The sequence below is a fragment of the Calidris pugnax genome, unplaced genomic scaffold, assembly GCF_001431845.1.
Source record: "Calidris pugnax isolate Ruff unplaced genomic scaffold, ASM143184v1 scaffold45, whole genome shotgun sequence".
In the NCBI taxonomy this organism is placed as follows: domain Eukaryota; kingdom Metazoa; phylum Chordata; class Aves; order Charadriiformes; family Scolopacidae; genus Calidris; species Calidris pugnax.
Genome location: NW_015090764.1, coordinates 2,276,957 through 2,297,107, shown reverse-complemented (window position 1 = coordinate 2,297,107; position 20,151 = coordinate 2,276,957). Strand labels below are relative to the sequence as shown.

The following is a 20,151-nucleotide window of genomic DNA, read 5'->3' as shown; positions in this document are numbered from 1 at the left end:
CATGGCATTGAACATCTTGTGTTTTCCTCCACTTTTTTTTTTTTTTTAAATATGGAGAGCGAGAAATAACTTGCCTGCAGTCTCTAAGTCAAGACAGAGCAAAAAGAGGTATCAGCCCCTGCCGCTTCCCCCATGCTGAAGCTGGACCGTGTTGCCTTCTCAGTTTGCACCCTCTTAGCAGACATCATGGCATTGTCATATTTAATTCCTAAATTCAAAACTGTTGTTCTTCATATTTAAAATATCCTAGTACATATGAAGCAAACATAGATACACATGCTAGCGATTTTTCTCAGGAATAACTTCTGGTTAGTGAAACAGCTAGGTTTAGTTCCTTTATTTTTTTCCCTTCCCTTTGCATGTCGCCGTAACTTACAGAGGATCTGTGCTGCTATAGTACAAGAGTTGCTCACTGGCAAGTCAAGCAAGACAATGCAGATATGATACAGGCCTTCTATTTTTTTTTTCCAGTTGTTTAATGACAAAATCATACAGGTTAGTGAAACAGCTAGGTTTAGTTCCTTTATTTTTTTCCCTTCCCTTTGCATGTCGCCGTAACTTACAGAGGATCTGTGCTGCTATAGTACAAGAGTTGCTCACTGGCAAGTCAAGCAAGACAATGCAGATATGATACAGGACTTCTATTTATTTTTTTTTTTCCAGTTGTTTAATGACAAAATCATACATAAAATCAGTACTGAAAATTCTGATGTTTTATTCTGTGCAGGTAAAATTAAAAATTTAAATACAAAATAAGCACGTTTTTAAGAACAAAATCATAGGTTAGTTTTACTCAATTAAGACATATTAAAATAAGTAGCAGCTTAGTATCAAGACATTAGTGTGCACTTCTTTAATGAAGAAGCGTTATTTTCTTTAGATCAGAGTCAGAACTTTGAATTTCTTGTGTTTTGATTCGTTATTTGACCCGGATGTCTTACCTCCAGCTTTGTATCACAGGAATAAACTCAATAATTTTCACAAGACCGGCCCTTAGCCGATAAACATTGCCACTGCGTTAAGCGTTACAACATAAACCAAATATATCTGATGGGTACTTGCTTTGGAGGGCACGTGGGAACTCTGAGTGTTTGTGGTGGGTTCCTCTTTCCTGAAGGTAGCGGTTGTGCTTTGAGGCATCCTGGAGAAGTTTGTTGGCATCCCGCTGGTGATGCTGAGGGTCAGGGGGGTGGTGGGCGCTCCCGCTGAGCCCGTCAGGCTGGAGTTCAGCTGGGTGGAATCCTTGATGTAGATGGTGTGCGTGGCTGCTGCTTCTTGGGAGCCAACCTTCCTGGTGGTCAGGTCTTCTGGGTAGAGGAGCAGCGGTCGGTCTGTGCTCGTGAACACTACGGTTTGGCTTGAGGTCGCCGAGCTGGTCACCTCCTTGGCTTTATATTGTTTATGCATCCTTGTCAGTAGGGTTGGTTGGGTTGCCACTGGAGAAGTAGCTTTGTCTGCTGCCTTCATTCCCTTGATCATGAGGCTGGAGTCGGTACCTGTGGGAGCTGCTGGGGTTGAGGTGGGACCCAGCCAAAGCCCGGACTGGTTGGCACAGGGAGCCCCTATAACTCTGGCCGCCGTGGCCTGCACCCACTGAAGCAAGTAGGGGATGTTGTGTTCATCACTGCAGGCCCAGGGGTTGTTGTAGAGCGTGACCACTCGCAGCTGGAGGAGCTGGTCAAAGGCTTTGTCGGGAATGAAGGTGAACTTGTTGTTGTGCAGGTAGAGGCTTGTGAGGCGGCGTAGTCTCACCAGTGTCCCCGGGAGTATCTGGGACAAGAAATTACTGGATAGATCCACCGTCTCAATGTTGTAGGGCATATTGGTTGGAACAGTCCAAAGTTTGTTGCTACTGAGATTGAGAAACTTGAGGCTGCTCAGTGTGTTGTTGATGAGAACCGCCCTTTCCACCATATTCCTGGAAACATCCAGCACTCTAAGATTCCACTGGTAAGCTGTGTCAAGCTTCTGAAGAACTTTGATGTTGTTGTTTATGGCATATAATTCCCATAAGGACTTGGGCAGTTGAGCAGGAACATTCTTGAGCCAATTATTTGAAATATCAAGGGTCCTCAAATTGGTGAATCTCGTTAGCTGATAGTCGAGATCCATGAACTGGTTAAAGGACAGATTTAAATATGTAATGTTGTCTTGAAGTCCGTCTGGCAGCACAGTTAAGTTCCTGCCCGAACAGTCCACATTCCTGTCGTTTCCTGAGCATGTACAGTTAGAAGGACAGACACCCGAAACGGCGGGTATGAAAAGCAGAAGGACCAGCAGACAGGTAGATGTGTTCAGTGTCTGGTACTCCATTCTTGCCTGAAAGTAAATATACCAAAATGACACCCTTTAATTCCGTCCAATATATTTTATTTCTTTATAAGGGTTGTCTTTGCAGTGACCACTTGCAGGAGAAATTAAGTAAAAATATCAATAAACCCCTTTGTGGCACGGTCCTTTTTAGAATTGTTCAAGAGAGACTTCACAAAGCATCCCTTCAGAGACTGTCATGTTGTCTGGCAGAATGAGACTTGTTTTTTCATCTCCCTTTCCCCCTCAAGCTCAAATGAGGGCTTTCTTCCGAAAATGCAAGTCTCTTCCAAATGTTATACAATGTCTGCCTCTTGTTTTTAGTGATTTCAAGCCTATATTATGTTTGGAATAATGTGTTCTTTTATACAGGATGAAAAAATGGCTGTCAACTGGATCTGCTTTACAAATCTCTGCAGTAATGTAGCAGTCCCCCCCGTACATGCATGCTATTTGCTTAAGTAAAATTGGTTGAAATACATCTTAAATTGTTACAAATTTAGTTTGCAACCCAAATTCCACCTTCATACCGGCATGCACGTTATTATTTTTCCTTATTATGGTGTTATTTACATTCTCGGAGCTGGTAACACATGTTTGAAAGCTGAATTCACGTTAGTAAGAAATCTCTGACACTGCAGCAAATTCCTGGTGCAAGCGTCTCTCATCAACTAATAATTTCCTTCTTATTCCCGTCTCTAATTTTGTAGCAGGTTTTTGTGATGGAAAAACACACCAAACCCCCCCCCCCAAACTTACCGTAGTCTGTCCTGCAGTATCAGCACATCGTTTCTGTGCGAGACGGGAGCGCAGAGGTCGCCCGGCTGCGGGGAGCAGCGGGAGTTGCTGTCTGAGGGCTGTGCTGCATCCTGCGCCGCCGGCTGGGGCTCTGCAACCTCCTCATCCCCCTCCTCGGCACACTGCAGCGCTGCCGCGCGCCGGCTGCACAGCGGGCACGGCCAGGGAGGGAGCTGGGCTGTGGGATTTGGGTCGGTAACTTCTCCTCTCTCTCTGGTCTGGGCTCTTTTAATGCATCAAAACGCACGGCGTTAGGTAACGGCACCGAGAGGAATTCCTGCAGGCTCCTTTCAAACCTTCCTATTTGAAAAGTCATGTTGAGCTGTGTTCTTTTTTACCTTCCATTAACCTCTCCTCCTGTAATAAAGGTTAATGCTAATTCAGGCTTCCTACCGTAAGCTTTTTTTAAGCTACGCTGCCAGAGTATCTTTTCATGATTTTTAAAATACTCCGTTTTCTACTCCCCAGATCGTACTGTCGCTGTGTTGTCAGGAACAATATAGCTCAGCTTGTAGGATTTTACAGATTTCTATAGGAAATCTCTATCTGAATTTCTCCAAGCGATATGGCAGGAGTGGATGTACTTCATAATGCTGTTGATTTTAACATGCTGTAATGCAACAAGCCTTAAAGAAATCTGCGTGTAATTGGCATGTTGTTCTTTAGGCTATCTTTAGGTGAGAAAACTTTGTAAATATCTTTTCCTAGGACCATTGTATGCACAGCAGCTTAGAACTGCATTTGCATAGCTCATGACTTTAATTTTTAGTGGTAATTTAAAGATTTTGAAGTTTATTGTAGTAATATATGCAAACGTGTGCTCTGGGCAACATCCCCATAAATAGTCCCTCCCCGAGGCAGGGACTCAAAACTACAAACTCCGCCACTTTGCAGAGATATTGTGGAAGGCTCGGCATATAGCAGCTTCTTTCCAGAAATCTAAACATTCAATACTGATTAAAAAAAAATAATTTACCTCTGAGACCATCCTCCTACTTCCCACCAAAGACTTGGCTTATCAAAAGGCATGGCTTTCGCCCGGCCAGTGAGTGTCACTGTCCTCAGGGCCAGAAGGGAACCCATAAGCACTTAGACACTGTGAGCTAAAAGGACTCTGACATCCATGCAACATTACATGAATTTTTAAAGTTTATGTTAATAATATTGAGTGCACTCTGAAAATACTGCTTCAGAGGAAGAAAGTAGTGAATGTGCACAGCTAGTTCTGCTGATCGTTTGCCTGGGTGGGCTGCAAACAGTCTCTATTTTATCTATAAAAATCAGAAGTATGTAGGTAAAAGAAAGCCTTTTTGTACTTGTTTGTCAAGTGTTGGGAGCCGTTCCTGGTTTTGGTGAGCACTGTGTAACTCTGCACTCACACCCTTCTCTGCCTTCCCACACCACGGCCTGGGGTGAGAGGGGGTTTTTCACCAGTCAGTGTTCTGGCAAGGTCTGGTCTGAAGGAAATCCCCTTGCTATTGGTGATGAACAAGTGATGGCCTTGGGAGGATTTGTTTCAGACCCCTGTGATCTCTTGTTACCAGGTTGTTACCCCGTCATTTACAGAAAACAGGCCTTCGTATGAGAGAGGGTATGTATGTGTGCGTGTCTGTCTGTCTGTCTGTCCAGACATATAGGCTTTGCTTTGGATTCACAGCCTGGTATCTAAGCAAACACTCAGTTGTGCGTTAAGTAACCAAAACGTCCTTGAATTAGAAAGCTTTATTAAAATTGACTTGAATTCATTGCATTTTCTTTACAGCCTAGTAGAAAAAACAATTTTGAGAAGCTCAGAATACCTCTAGGGCTGTACTGGTTCTTGAAAGCTCCATGGCTATGTACGTTACATATAGATATATATATGTGTGTGTGTGTATAGGCACACACGGTACACATACTCTGTTTTCTGGACTCGCTGGTGGCAGTAGCTACTGGGTGCAATCCGTATTATATTTTGAAATGGTTTGGTTGAGGCAGAAGCGGGTTGTTCCCCTTTGTGAAAGCCAAGGCAGAAAGGCTGGGGAGACGCCTGTGCTGCGGTCTCGCCCTTCTCGCCTGCCCCAGCTTCCCCTTTTGTCATTTATTGGAAGAATACTTCATTTAAGACAAATGTGAAGCGTGCTGGCCGTCGGCTTGGGCGGGCTCCGGAGGGTGTTGTGGCTGCGGCAGCTGGGCTGGTGGTTCCTCAATCTCCTCAATCAGTGACTCGGGTGGTGGGGGCAGCGGTTCCTCCGGTCCCGAGGACAATTCCTGGTGCTTGGTGCCACCTGGACTCTGATCCCCAGCTGGTTCCCTCAGCCAGTCAGGGGGAGGTGGCAGATCCGGGGGGTCGGCTGAAGCCCCTGGGTGAGGACAGGAGTCCTCTGCAGCACTTGCTGCCTGGGTGGTGGGAGCTGGAGAGGTGTCCGGGTTGGAAACGCCGCTCACGGAGCCGTCTGCACCTGGTGGAGACAACTGGCCCTGGTCATCGCTGGCGGCGCAGGGGGACGGTTGCTCCGGCGCGGTGGGATCTTCCTGCACGGCTGAGTCTGCTTTCCATTTCCAAGGTAACATAAATAGAACCGATGAGCGTTTGGGAGCCTGGTCGGAGTCCATAAAGGCATCTGGTGTGTCTCCATCTGCAAATGGAGAACGACCTGCCCAGTTTGAATCAACCACTGGCCTCTTGCGGCATTTCCACAGGAGAATTACAACAATAGCCATTATCATACTAATCAAAATGATGCCAATTATCAGTGCTGCGATCCAGCTCCCGTCGCTGGGCTCCGTGTGTGTTTTGGGGAGCTCAGGGGGGGCCGTAACGACCAGGGCTCCTCCGGGTTTGTGTTGGGGGAGCCCAGCTGCTGGCAGAGCTTTCTCTGCTCTTGGAACCCTCATTCTGGTGTTTGCCTTTCTGCTGTTCATGGAAGCGTTTGGAGGTGCTGCTGTAGAGAGCGATTTCCAGACTTCTAATAGCGGTTCTCTTCTACGGAGGTGCTTGTTGGCCATTTTCCTGAAGCTTCTTAAAATACGCCCCCTCCTGTAGCAGGAATGGAATAGAACAGATTGACTTGAACACGGTGTGTGTTGTGTTGTCACTCTTTGCTGACACCAGGCAATTTTACATTAATACTAGAGTAGTTAAAATAATATTAGACCCAATGCTTAAAATTTCATGCCTGTTCCCTTTTGCAAAATCAGGAGGTTTCTCACTGGGTTTACAAACAACAAGCAGATCATCCCAAGATGGTGACTTCTTTGAAGAGTCTGAATTGGTTGTTATTACCTTTTTTCACCTTATCAGGAAAAGGCATCAGCAGAGAACTCCTAACAGTGGTTCAAAATAACGTTTTTCAGTCATGTCAGTGGTTCTGGACCAAATAGGAAGCCCTGGCAGCAGTGTTCACCAACGGGATTGTCACCAGCAAAGAGAATTGTCCTCTTTTGATGGGGATAAGCTGAGACCCAAGTAAAAGGTTCTTTACGTTCTCTTAAACTTTTATTTCCTGTTCTTGCCTCTTCAGCAGTTAAGGGTAGAGTGTAGTAACGTTTAAAAAGTTTCTAAATGCTGATGCTGTAATAGAACAGCATTTTAATGGTAAACTGTTCATATAAAAAAATTCCTGCATGTGGAATCCTTTTATAATGGAGGAGATTGTAGCAGCGTTAAGTTGTTGGCATGAAACAGATTTTTTTCCTCTACTGTTTAGAGTTTGGGTCTCTCGATGTCTCTCTATGAAGTAAATAATATAAAAATGTATCCACTACAGAGCATTTTTCTATCTGAAGTTACTTTCATGCAATTTGAGCTAATTTATTAGTTACTGTAACACTGGTTATGTGAAGCTGTTTCTGGGAAATTAATATGCATAAGTCTTTGTGGGTTTACGAATATGCAAAATTAGATTTCTGGTGTAACAGTGTAAACACCTATGAGTAGTAAATGCTCCTTGAGAACATTATGATCTAAACTCTGTGAGGTTTATAAGAGGTAAAAATGATTCAATTTAATTCTTATTCTGCTCCCCTCTTTTCAAAATACAGTCAAGGAATACTTCTGCGTAGAGTTATGATAGTTCATAGTAACAACATCAAAGAACGTGTGTTTGAATCCCAAATACTTTAAAGACACAGACATTCAACAAGAACTTTGAAAACACCCTGGAGTCGGGACGGGCTCTGTGCTGGCCGCCCTGCGGTTCCTTTTCAAAGCAAATAATACAAATATTAAGCCTTTCCATTTTGGAGTTGATTCTTACCTGCACGTTTCTCTTCTATGGTGCAGGCATCGTCTCCCTTGTTGGAAGCCTTAGAGAGCCCGTGTGCCGACAGGCAGGCAGCTTAAAATGGCTCGTTTCATGTTGAAGGAGGGTTTTTCTGCGGCTGGAGAGGAAGTTTATCAACACTCGCTGCAGGAAGTGTTGAGACTTGGGAGATTACTAAGAGCCTCAGCACAGGGTTTGCATGCTTTGCTGGTGAACTTTCCAGCTCTCTTGTTTTTAGAAAACTCAAATATTTAAATGTTCGTGGCTTTTGTCCTGGGTGTATTATCTAGAAATTCATAAATACTTGTTTGCCTGTCTTTGTTGAAAATAGCTGTAGTTACTCCTGTCTGAGTCAAAAAATAGGCAAGTTTGGATTGGATTTGAGTCTTACTGATTTAATTTCGGTGGTGGGTTTGGTGTGCTGTCAGGGTAATTAGTGGAAAAGCAACCTCAGATTCATTACAGTGAGTCATAGAGAACTATCTGATTACAGGATGCTGGTTTGCTTACGCATCTGCATTTCTGTAGTTGCATTAGAAGGCAGATGACTACAGATTCCACCCTTCTGCCCCTGCTCTGCATGTAATTATTCTGTCTGGATGACTTTGGTACCTGCTGCCATCGTTAGTGGGGCCGTGCTCTCTGGGCAGCTCTTCTCCCACTCTCTCTCTTTGTCCCTACCATTTTGTGCAACCCAAACTACTTCACTTTTGTCTCCTTTAGCATTTTTGCCTTGAACTGCTGCCTGGCAAAAAGAGACCTGCACTAATATGTCCTTGCAGCATTTTGCAAGTGTCTTCTGCTGGTGCCAAGTATCTACTGCCAGCTCCTCCTGCAGCTTCTTCATCTCCTCCTGCTTTCCCTGTTGTTCCTCTCTCTGCTCGCACTAGTTCTCTTTTTCAGACTCTCCCTGCTCCTGCAGCAAACCCAGCTCCTGAGCCCACACTCACATTATAACTCGGTTTCTTGACTGATTCCTTCATCTCATCCCTACTCTCTCCAACCCTCAGAGTCTCCACCTACATTTTGCCACAATTCCCACCTCAATGACAGTTCTTTTTCCTTCCTGTTTCTCCTTCCTCCCTTCCACTAACATGATTGTGATTTTTTTTCCTTTTTTGCCTGCTTTTGTCATGGCACTGCTGGGTTACCCCTCTGCTCTGCTGCCCGCTAACGACTGGCTGACTCTGAGGGATCCTTCTCCTGCCTGAGCTCTGGTCCCTCCCAGATGTGAGTGCTTTTACACCAGGTCTGCTGTAGTGAGGGCCAGATGCAGGCATCTCCCCAGAAATATGGGGAAAATCTAGTCTCTATGGGAATAAAGAGACGAAAAGTTGTGGTTCTTGGAGAAGTTTTTGGCATGTAGCGATCAGTTGTGTTAGGACAAAGTGGAGCGTGTTTCCCTTTGGCTGTTTCTGTGATGCTGTGTTAGGACAAAGTGGAGCGTGTTTCCCTGTGGGTGTTTCTGTGGTGCAAGAAATCACAGCTCCTCATCAGAGGAGACCTTTACTGACCAACAGCAAGTGTTATAGGAATATAATATTCCAAAATGCCTTCTCTAATATTTTTTGTAATATTTTGACTTGGAGAAATAGTATCACGTAAGTCAAATTATTTAAAAACTGATGTTGTTTGTTTATTGGAGGTAATAAATTGAAACAGTTCTCATATTCTAACATACAATACAAACTTCATATATTCATACACCAAGTTGAAACACAATAAATATGATTCAGATCTCACTGTGGTTCAAAAGGTATTGAGCTGGTTTAAGAAGTCCTTGATGAAAAAACCAGAAAGGGCGTTTTGAGGGAGATTAGTTCCTGGTGCAGTAATGGCATCGAAGTTGTGACTGAGTTATGGTTTTCTTAAAATCCCAGCCTGGATGTGGCTGTGTAGCACCTCCTGGTATGGAAGGGTTGTTACTAACTGTTAGAGGACAGTTAACTGTCCTGTTTTTCCTCCTAATGGTCTTTGAGAATGGGCAAACTTCAGTCCTTTTGGTTTATCCTGTTGAGCCTATCCTATCACCATCATTTTTGGTCAAAGGTGTAAAGCCGGTCTTGACACTATTTATAAAAATCAGTTTAACACAATCTTATTCCCTTCTAGATCTATAGGTTGCTACAGTGTTTCCGCTGTCGGGAACGGAAACCCCCTAAGATCTGTATTTAGCTTTCCTGTGTTAACATTCATGTTGCTACTTGAAAGCTAAGGTTTCACCTCCTATTAATGATGTAAAAAAGGCAAAAGGTGAGTTTTTACCTGACTGGGAGTTAAATCTCAACTACAAAATCGGTCAGAATGGGTTTGTGGGACCTTGGTTCTTTGTTTTCCTGTTTGTTATCTGTTTCTTTAGTGAGTTTCTCAGTAGTTCCATCTTCAGTTTTCCTCCCTGCTATAAAGTCCTGCATTATCAGCTCGGTCCCCCCTGTCTCCTTGGGCATCCTCTGCCAGGTTCCTGCTGCCGTTGGCCACAAGCTGTTGGTCGCCAGAATGTCACCATTGCTCCTGGGCCGACGCTTTCCTTGCTGAGTTTTTTTGAGATAGGACATTTTGTTTGCTATTACCACTGTCGACAGAAATAAGAAGGTGCAGATAAGCACAAGCACTGCTATTACAATGAAACAAATCACTATAAGAGACTTATTGTCTTCACATGTTTCTTTTTTCATTGTATTCTTGGGTTTGCTGGTATTTCTGGATCCTCCAGCGGCAGAAACAGCACTTCTGGCGGGGGAAGATGTTGAATTTGGGGCCATTGAGGAGGATAAGGATTGCAGGGTACTATTCCATGTTTCAAAAATAGTCGTTTTGCTGCTGAAATTGATGCTCAGAGGAGAATTTGTGTTGGCTTCTGTGACGTTCTGGCTTTCACTTTGGTTTTGGCTGATGGGGTTCCCGGTTTTGTTTATAACCCGGGGATAATTGGTGTGGTTTGCACTTGTTTGCAAACACAAAGAAAAGATTATCATGACAGGGAAGACCAAACATGGTTTACTGTGTCTCTTTGTCTTCATCTTCCTGTTTAGTCACCTGCAAAAATACAAATGATGGTATTAGTTCAGCAAATGCTGGAGCTTAGAGGATTGAGTCAGACTTCGCAGGGAAGAGCAGGCAGCAGCCTTTCCGATGGGGAAAAAATAAATATGTAACTTGACCTCATTTTTAGTGGATGTAGGAGGATGAGTTCAAGTACTTGGTATTCTGAAAGAAGAGGTTGTCTCCAACTTCTGACAGTTTGAGGTTTATAGGAAATATATGAAGATTACAAAAGAACACAGAGCAAAGAGAGAAAGGAAGGTGTTCCCTACAGAGTGCTCCGTGACGCAGAGACGGGCTCGGTGGCAGTTCCTCCTCGGCCCCGGTTCCTCCTCTTTGCAGCAGACCCTCCTGCAGCTGTAAGCTCATCACTTCTGCTTTCACACAGTGAAAGGAGAAACCCAGGTAAAGTTCACAGGTCACTGCTGCTTACTCGCCTGCCTTCCCCTCATGCGGGAAGCGCAACCACCCTGGTAAAGATGGCCAAGTCAAAACCATTCATCTGACCTGTTCCTGTAAGTGACAGCGCTCTGGAGACAGCGCAGCTGTCTGCAGGATTTCAGAAATGCCTAGGAAAATCTTTGTTCTCTAATTTTTCTGCTTTATCGCACAAAAGGCTATTTATCACAAATGTACTTCTCTAATTTCTCTCCCAAACATGCTACAGATTGTGACATTTTGTTTAAAATGCCTGAGATAATTATGCAAAGTATGTTCTGTCTCACATTTGTGTGCTATTCAATTTTGTACCTGTCTGTAGGGCAGGAAACTGATCTTGAGGTCAGTCTGGCACTGAGATAATAACCTCAAAATATCAGTGACAAACCAGACAAGCGGTGACACCGCTTCTCTGCCGCTTTTATCATAGTCAAAAGTCAACGTGCCTGCTAAGGAACTTGGTGTGTTTGCTTCCCAAAAATCAGAGGGAGAACTTCCCTGTCTAGTGATACCCAAAGGCAGCCCCTGCTGCTGCCGCCCTTCCCCAGGAGGATGGGAAGTGCCTGGAGCAGAACCAGGGAGCAGCCCATGGGCGTCTCTCCCTGCCTGACAAAGGAGCAGCAAAAGATATATTTATCTCTTACTTTGCAATTCCCCCAGAGCATAGAATTAAACTCCATTCTGAGGTGAATCCTTACGGTTAAGTTTGAACTAGAAACCATCTTAGTAATCAACTACAGCTCAGGTTGAATTTATCTTTATATGGTAAAGGTTGCCTGGGTGATGTCTTGGAGCATATTTTAAAAAGGAAAAAAAGCAAAACCAGCAAAGCTTTTGATTTAGAAATGCAACATTTCCCATAAAGAAGCCCGTTTGGCAGCACAGATGTACCCAGTGTTTAATGTCACTGTCCCCGAGTTGCAGATCTCCTCCAGCCTGCTCCCTCCAGGAGCACAGCGAGACCAGCGGTAATTGTGGGGTCCTAGACCAGATGTGCTTTTCTTAAAGATAAACAAACTGATGTTAAGGGCTTTGCTTAAAATGGTAAGAACAAAGGAACTGATCATTAAAAAACTGTTTTTTCTTTTTAGTTCAAGCCTTTGTGCATAGGTATTGATGGGCTCGTCTGTCCCTGCACAGTGGGAGCTGCGATACAGGAACACCAGGGCTGGGCAGTGACTCTCACTGCCAGTTCCTTGGAGTCTGATTATCAATAACCTTTAACATTACTAAAAATACAGTTCTATCAGCTTCCTTAATTCAGTTGGAGATAATATTTTTACAGATTGTTAGTATTTTTCAGTTACTTGAACAACTTTAAAAATAATTCTGCATATACTTTTCTACAAAATCTAAGAAACTTTGAAGTGAAACTTAAAATAGAAGAAGGAAAAGGTGTGCTTACCTTGCCAGGATGTAGTCAAAAGAAACTTGGTCTTTCGGATGTTTAGTCCTTTAACAATAAAAAGTCTTTGTGCATATACTTGGTCTTAGGATGCGAACGACCATCACCATAAAGCAAGTAGATTGAGGCAACGCTGGTATTTTTTCAGCAAATCTGTAACTGAAATGACATGTCGTTGACTCTAAGTGGAGAACTCAAACCACAGAGATGACACACTTCCTCTCTGTAACAACTATACCGTGACACGGTAGAGGGGGAAAAACACCAACTTGCCCAAATTAGCTCTCAGAACAACAGGAAGTAGCACAAGGGGAAAAAAAAGTCTCTCTGGCAGACGAATATTCCACAGTTGTGAAGTTTGTCTGAAGTTTGTCTGCTCCGTTATCCTTCGCTGGAGGTTTCACCTGGGGTGTCACCAGGAGCTGTGTCCCGGCGCGCTCACGGCTCCGTACCTGCTCACGGGCTCTGGGAGCTCTTCCTCCAGGCTGTTTGTTTGCCTTGAAAGGGCTGAGTTCACGTGAGCTTGAAGCAGTGACAGGTATTTAAAAGTACCTTCCGTGTTCACCAGCTACTCCTGAGCTTGATTTTCAATTAATTTTAAGAATTAATTTATTCTTCCTAGGAGAATTTTGTCTGCTTTGCTAACTCTGGGGACCTGGTGTAGGCAAATCACTGCCCGGTCTCATAAAATTCAGAGAATCATTAACCAAGAATAACAGGTTCTTAATATTTATATATCATCTGAATTCTTTTCTGGCAAGAGCTATTTTGTAGACAGATCCTCAGAGGATGGACCATTCTTAGAAACATTCCTCCAGGTGTAAGTGTGCTGTGGTGTGTAGAAAATGGAACGAATTTTGAGCAAGTTGGTATGTGGATGCTTAATTAGTCATAATTAAGACTTCTGAAATACATTTATTTTCCCACATATAAAAGTTGATACAATTTGAATCTCTAGAGAGGTTAAAAAGTTAGTTTGAGGGCCCTACACTTTGCTTGTATTTTAAAAGAAACCCCGAGCTGTTTCCACGTTTCCAGCTTTGACCCAGTTATTTTAAAAGAAACCCCGAGCTGTTTCCACGGGTCGATGCCCCGGTGCTCTCCAGCAGGGATTTTGTCTTCCCTTTTGGTTGAAGGAACCTCCCGTCTGCCTGGGGGTTGCCATGGCCCTTCAAAATGACCCGGAGTTAAATCCCAAGTCAAGTTCTGGGCACCAGACTTGGGTGGTGTGTGAGCCATGATGGAACAGGAGCAGTAGCCACTGGTCCAGCGCTGCGACATTGGATCCATGGGGTTTTGGAGTTTTTGAGAACTATATGAAAGATCCCTCTGGTTTATTGTCGCAGTAGAATGTGTAATGTGGATCTAAAATACAAACCCAACGATATCTGTTTTGTTCTCTTACAGATTCAAGACTGGTCAGATCAACGGAGATTTACTGATCTACCACGTGCTGCTCACGCTGAAGCCATACTATGCAAAGCCATACGAGATTGTCGTGGACCTCACGCACGCCGGGCCCAGTAACCGCTTTAAAACAGACTTTCTTTCTAAATGGTTTGTAGTTTTTCCAGGCTTCGCTTATGAAAATGTCTCAGCAGTTTTTATTTATAACTGTAACTCTTGGGTCAGAGAATACACCAAATACCATGAAAGGCTCTTGACAGGTCTGAAAGGAAGCAAAAGGCTTATTTTCATAGACTCTCCAGGGAAGCTGGCAGAGCACATCGAACACGACCAGCAGAAGCTCCCAGCAGCTACCTTGGCTTTGGAGGAGGACTTGAAAGTATTTCACAATGCTCTCAAACTGGCTCACAAAGACACCAAAGTTTCTATTAAAGTAAGTCCTTTCAATGCCATTCCTATGTCAATTGTTATATTTTTATAAGGATTTGAATAAGATTTTACAGTCTCTTAATTCTCCTTTACTATCTTGAGGAGAAATCACAACTTATTAGTATACCTCTTTAGGAAGTATAAAATTTCATACATTTATCTTTCTAATATATATATAATATATATCTTCTCTCTCTGTATTGCTGGCAGTAGATGCTGAACCTCTTTTCTGTTCTCTTTGTCAGGTTGGGTCGACGGCTGTGCAGGTGACGTCAGCAGAGCGGACGAGAGTCCTGGGGCAAACAGTGTTTCTAAATGACATATACTACGCCTCTGAAATCGAGGAAATATGTCTTGTTGATGAGAACCAGTTCACCTTGACCATCGCCAACCAAGGCACGCCGCTCACCTTCATGCACCAGGAGTGTGAAGCCATCGTGAGGTCCATCATCCACATCCGGACGCGGTGGGAGCTGTCGCAGCCGGACTCCATCCCCCAACACACCAAGATCCGCCCCAAGGACGTCCCCGGGACGCTCCTCAACATCGCGCTGCTCAACCTGGGCAGCTCCGACCCCAGCCTGCGGTACGGACCGTGCCCATTCATACTGGCTTTGGTCAAAAATGTGAATGCTTTCCAAGGTTTTGGTAGTGTTAGAGAATCCCTCTTGAACAAAACAATCTTTCTTTCACCACAGCTCCATAAAATGTACTTCTTAATCTAAAGAAAGTTTTCTGTAGGTGAAGACAGACTGGCAGGGTAATGGAAGGCATATAGGAAGCTTAATTTCTCTTTACAAGGAGAAATATTCTGCTTTGCAGTGCACGTTTGTGAGGAACATTTGATTTTCACTTGTTGAGTTTACTCTTGGTCCCCTGGGAGCCCAACCTCTCGGAGCCACTCCTGGCAGGAAGGGTCTCCTCCTGGGTGCTGGCTCTCCCGGCACCGGGAAGTACTTAGAATTTCCTGGAACTGAAAGATTTTCTGAGAGGTGCAGTCCAGAGTCCTTCAAGCGTACTCTTTAATTTCACCAGAATATTTTTAAAGCAAGTAGAGGAGTGATTTCCATGTCTCTAAGGCAAATTCTGTCTCTGAATCTTAACTGGTGCATTTCCTGGAACTGAAAGATTTTCTGAGAGGTACAGTCCAGAGTCCTTCAAGTGTACTCTTTAACCTCACCAGAATATTTTTAAAGCAAGGAGAGGAGTGATTTCCACGTCTCTAAGGCAAATGTTGTCTCTGAATCTTAACTGGTGCAGGGGAAAAAAGTTCAGGATTTAGATGGAATCTCTTATGTAGCAGGATTGGTTTGATTTTTAAAATGTCAGTACTACTACTGTGATGCCTTGCTGTGATGTGTGTGTTTTAAAATGTACAAGAAAACTGTTACAAGTCCCATTGCTTGCTCTGTTACAGGTCTGCTGCCTATAACCTTCTCTGTGCCTTAACCTGTACCTTTAATTTAAAGATTGAGGGCCAGTTACTGGAAACGTCAGGTCTGTGTATTCCTGCCAACAACACGCTATTTATTGTGTCTATTAGTAAGACTCTCGCAGCTAACGAGCCCCACCTCACCTTAGAGTTCCTGGAGGAGTGTATTTCGGGATTTAGCAAATCCAGTAAGTAACATACCGCTGGCGTTCCTTAGCGCTCACCGGGACTCTGACGGGATTTCAGCTGGCAGCTGGCTGGCTTAGGCAATTAAGCTTCCTCGTGTTACTGAGTCACAATCAGTTTAACTTGCAAGTTCTGCTTTAGAGCCCTTTTAGTTCTTTTCAAGATTATCCATTTATATCTGTTCCCTAATAATCGGGTTGTGTAATCCTGCGACGCCAGGCAGTTCCACAAACTGGAACGGCATCTGTTGGAGCAAACCCCTTGCTTTCCCCTTTCAAATGTGGCTCTTTCCTTTCTCATGAAGTAAAATAAAAAACAAAACAAAACCACGAAAGGTAACGGCCTTTTAAACTTGGAAATTAATGTCAAAACAAGTTTTTTTACTAGACGTCTCATTTGTTCAGAGGATTAAGTTCAATCTGAGAGATCTCAATACAGGTTTGTTTCCTGTTGCTGGTTTTGTGCAGCGAGTCCTTTGGGTAGATCTCCCTCAGGCTGTTACTGGGTCAGCAGAATTAGAGAATATTGCAGAACAAAAATCAAAATTTGAGGTCCATGATCACGAAGCTTTAAACTCCAGTAGATGCACACGCAGAGGAGTTACAGGGTTCTTCAGTTGTATCAAAATTTATCTTTTCAGTTTCACTGTATCTCAGTTGTAGATCTGGTTCTGTTGCACTGCTTTTGTCATCCTTTTTGTCTCGACATAACACAGCTCTGACTTCACTGTTGGAAGCTGTTTAGAATACATTCTCCAGATTAAAAAGACATTATCTTCAGTAGTCCTGCCTCATACTGAACACACAGCTGGATGTCACATCTCCTAATAAGATACTAAAATGCCATCATCTCCTTGCCAGGTTCCTACAGACATTTCTGGGATGACACACTATTAGAGTATGTTTCTTTTTGAAGCTTATCTCTTTGCCCAGTGTTATTTGCTCTGCTCTGATAGTAAATATTTTAGACAATGAAACTGAAAAGTGCTCATTAATAGTTATTTACTTACCAGCAGAGACCGGTGCTGATTCTGTGTTACAAAGTGAATTTTTATTTCAGGTATTGAACTGAAACACCTCTGTCTGGAGTACATGACTCCCTGGCTCTCCAATCTGGTCCGATTCTGTAAACACAACGATGATGCCAAGCGCCAGCGAGTCACTGCGATTCTCGATAAGCTTATAACGATGACAATAAATGAAAAACAGATGTATCCTTCTATTCAAGCCAAGATATGGGGAAGTCTTGGACAGGTACAAATTCTGCATAATTTATTGCCGTTTGTTTATAAGCAGATTATAGTTTCTTCAGAGTTCTGAAGCACTTTGATTTGGAGTAAAACCTGATGGAATTAATCTATTAATCTTTATACTTCCAATTTTTACATTAGACTTTTTTCCAAAAGGATAACAAATGACTAAAAGTGGTGCTTCAATTTATTCTGGTTATGGATCTTCAACTGAAAAATGAAGGATTGCTTATTTAAAAGTTGGTTTACTGTGAAAGAATGAAGTTAATCTGACTGATAAGAGGATGTTTTTTTCTCTGACAGATAACAGATCTCCTTGATGTCGTGCTGGACAGTTTCATCAAAACCAGTGCCACGGGGGGCTTAGGCTCCATCAAGGCTGAGGTCATGGCAGACACAGCGGTAGCCCTGGCTTCTGGAAATGTCAAATTGGTTTCCAGCAAAGTGAGTTCCCTCTTTGCCTTAATTTCCTTTTATGTAATGATTTCAATGTGACACTGAGATGCTTTCTGATAACTCGGTACAGGCAATAATGTGAAAACCATGATAAAACAGGTTCTAAGCAGTAGGATAATTCCAGTGTTAAATTGTTCTTAGTGAAGTTTTGAGCCGTGCGCTTTGAGTGAAACGAGAGGGTTGTTCTCTTTGCAGGTGATTGGCAGGATGTGCAAGATCATTGACAAGACTTGTCTGTCCCCGACCCCTACGCTGGAGCAGCACCTGATGTGGGATGACATTGCCATCCTGGCCCGTTACATGCTCATGCTCTCCTTCAACAACTCCCTGGACGTGGCCGCCCATCTCCCCTACCTCTTCCACGTGGTTACTTTACTGGTGGCCACTGGTCCCCTCTCTCTCAGAGCTTCCACTCATGGGCTCGTCATCAACATCATCCATTCTCTTTGCACTTGTTCGCAGCTTCACTTCAGCGGTAAGAGGTTTTTTTCAGATTTTCAATGAAGCTGATTGCTCCGTAGATCATTTAAGAAATATCGGAGTTGTCTTTCTCTCTTTAAACTCTTCTGAGAGTTTGAAAACACCATGTTGTAATTCAGCTTGCACACAGATCTGAATGGGGATGTGATCTGCAACAGATGAGTATGGAGTTAAAAAATGACTGTCTGGTTTAGAGCAGGTGCATAATGTAAATTGTTTGTGTGGTGGGTTTTAGAAAAAGAGAAGAAAGTGTGTGCCAGGAAGCTCCTGTAATGCAGAGAAAGGAAAAAATATGTCTGTGCTAAAACTGGCTGATGTGCATCTTTCGAATGGTTGCGTAATGTGGTAACAAAAATATCAATTACATAAGGGAATTGTGAAGCCATACTGTTAAAACAGGTATTTTTGCATACTGCTGTATTTTAGCAGCCCTAAAATAATTGGCATTGGCAAATATGGAGCTGTTGCCTCTTACCACGGAAGTGCAGTATAAAACCAGGCTAGATTTTGTGCAGAAATAAATTAAAAGTTTATGTAATCCTGTCTTTTTTTAAAGTATGTGAAAGCTCATTTGATATCTATATATATCAACAGAGTGAGTGTGTGAATACACACACATATATATATATGTATAGAGAAAAGCTTTGCTGTGGTGCACAGAGAGAAAGGCAAACCTTCGTGTTCAAACACTGAATTTGAAGTACGCTGAAACGAAGGGAAAGTTCAGAATTGTAAAAATATGCAGTGCCTGTGGCAGGGCCATCATTTTCTTCTCATTGAAGTGGCTTTTTTCATTTTGGTGCCAGAGCCAAAAGCAGAATTCGATTGCGGTTTGAACTTCCAGTGCCACGGGCGTTTCACAGCAGGAGCCCTCCAGGTTTCCATCTTCTGAAGGGGGTCAGGAGCAGTCTCCCACAATCACACCTTTACACAAGTTTCTTTCTACCTGTTTTTAGAATGGATCTTCCCGGGGGCAGCCCCCACAGCCTGTGCACCACCCGCTCCGGGGGCATCCTTGGGGAAATAGCGGAGGAAGGAGTGTTGGAATGTGCAGAGTGACTTAGAGGAGGATTATGCTTTTGTATTCATGGGAGGGTGAGCCTCAGAGTGTCGAAAATGTGGATTGAATTTCAGTGGTTTCAACCTAATGTGTAAAAAATTTCTTCAACAGAGGAGACCAAGCAAGTTTTAAGGCTGAGTTTGACCGAGTTCTCTCTGCCCAAATTTTATCTGCTGTTTGGAATCAGCAAAGTGAAATCGGCCGCTGTCATCGCCTTCCGGTCCAGCTACAGAGACAGGTCCTTCTCGCCAGGGTCCTACGAGAGGGAGACCTTTGCGCTGACTTCCCTGGAGACCGTCACCGAGGCTCTGCTGGAGATCATGGAGGTACGTGCTGCCAGGCAGGGGAGAAGGGCTCTGCTCGTGCTTCCCATGGGCAGGAGAGCAGGGAGAGGGACCTCCCGTGTCAGGGTAATCAATAGTTAATTAACTGACTTCTGAGAACTAAAATCACAGCACATTCTGAATTTTAAAAGGGCTTTTTCTTAATGTTACATGAGAGGGACCTCCCGTGTCAGGGTAATCAATTAACTGACCTCTGAGAGCTAAAATAACAGCACATTCTCAATTTTAAAAAGGCTTTTTCTTAATGTTACACGTATTCAACAGTATAATTCTTTTTAGGCCTGTATGAGGGATATTCCAACGTGCAAGTGGCTGGACCAGTGGACAGAACTAGCTCAAAAGTATGTTGTGGGTCTCAAAACATAACCCCTGCCCCCGTGTGCTCTGTTCAGAGCCCTCACTTGCTGCACAGCCCGTTTGTGGTATATCTGTTCAATGTAGTGTTCTCTGTTTCTTCACAGGTTTGCATTCCAGTATAACCCATCCCTGCAGCCACGAGCACTTGTTGTCTTTGGCTGTATAAGTAAACGTGTGTCTCATGGACAAATCAAACAAATAATCCGGATTCTTAGCAAGGTAATGCACCCGTGTGCCTTCAGCTGATTTGGTGGCAATAAGTTTCATCAGGGCTGCGACTTCTGGAGTAACAGTAGTTTGTGATACTGCGTTTAAAATTGGAGACACTGAGATTGATCCAGAAGTCAGTACTTAAATAACTGTGAAATTTTCTGCTGCATGCACATGATTCACAAGTTCCTTTTTTAAAAGGAAGTTAATAACCAAATGTGTTATAAATAAATACAGTAAAGAGCAGGGCATTCCCATAAGAAAACTTCGAAACAGACTTGCCTCACTTGGAAATGCCATCACA

The 20,151-nt window shown here is 43.5% G+C and overlaps 4 protein-coding genes across 4 annotated transcripts in view; 1 reads left to right on the top strand and 3 right to left on the bottom strand.

Moving 5' to 3' along the window:
* NF1 (neurofibromin 1) overlaps positions 1–20,151 on the top strand; it is a 96,765-nt gene that overhangs the window by 61,573 nt on the left and 15,041 nt on the right. The window contains exons 40-48 of the mRNA XM_014956596.1: positions 13,645–14,077; positions 14,319–14,659; positions 15,491–15,693; positions 16,751–16,944; positions 17,244–17,384; positions 17,592–17,871; positions 19,048–19,262; positions 19,560–19,621; positions 19,742–19,856. Of these exons, the coding sequence (XP_014812082.1) occupies positions 13,645–14,077; positions 14,319–14,659; positions 15,491–15,693; positions 16,751–16,944; positions 17,244–17,384; positions 17,592–17,871; positions 19,048–19,262; positions 19,560–19,621; positions 19,742–19,856 (1,984 nt within the window). The remainder of the gene's footprint in view (positions 1–13,644; positions 14,078–14,318; positions 14,660–15,490; positions 15,694–16,750; positions 16,945–17,243; positions 17,385–17,591; positions 17,872–19,047; positions 19,263–19,559; positions 19,622–19,741; positions 19,857–20,151) is intronic.
* OMG (oligodendrocyte myelin glycoprotein) lies at positions 694–3,269 on the bottom strand. Its single transcript, XM_014956716.1, has 2 exons — positions 3,070–3,269; positions 694–2,319 (listed from the first exon to the last, which is right to left on the bottom strand). Exon 2 carries the CDS (start codon positions 2,311–2,313, stop codon positions 994–996), a length of 1,320 nt encoding a protein of 439 aa, XP_014812202.1. The 5' UTR covers positions 2,314–2,319; positions 3,070–3,269; the 3' UTR covers positions 694–993.
* On the bottom strand, positions 4,850–7,468 carry EVI2B (ecotropic viral integration site 2B). Its single transcript, XM_014956954.1, has 2 exons — positions 7,347–7,468; positions 4,850–6,127 (listed from the first exon to the last, which is right to left on the bottom strand). Exon 2 carries the CDS (start codon positions 6,094–6,096, stop codon positions 5,209–5,211), a length of 888 nt encoding a protein of 295 aa, XP_014812440.1. The 5' UTR covers positions 6,097–6,127; positions 7,347–7,468; the 3' UTR covers positions 4,850–5,208.
* EVI2A (ecotropic viral integration site 2A) lies at positions 8,986–12,385 on the bottom strand. The gene is made up of 2 exons (XM_014957081.1): positions 12,238–12,385; positions 8,986–10,388 (listed from the first exon to the last, which is right to left on the bottom strand). The coding sequence occupies exon 2, from the start codon at positions 10,370–10,372 to the stop codon at positions 9,629–9,631; it is 744 nt and encodes a 247-aa protein (XP_014812567.1). The 5' UTR covers positions 10,373–10,388; positions 12,238–12,385; the 3' UTR covers positions 8,986–9,628.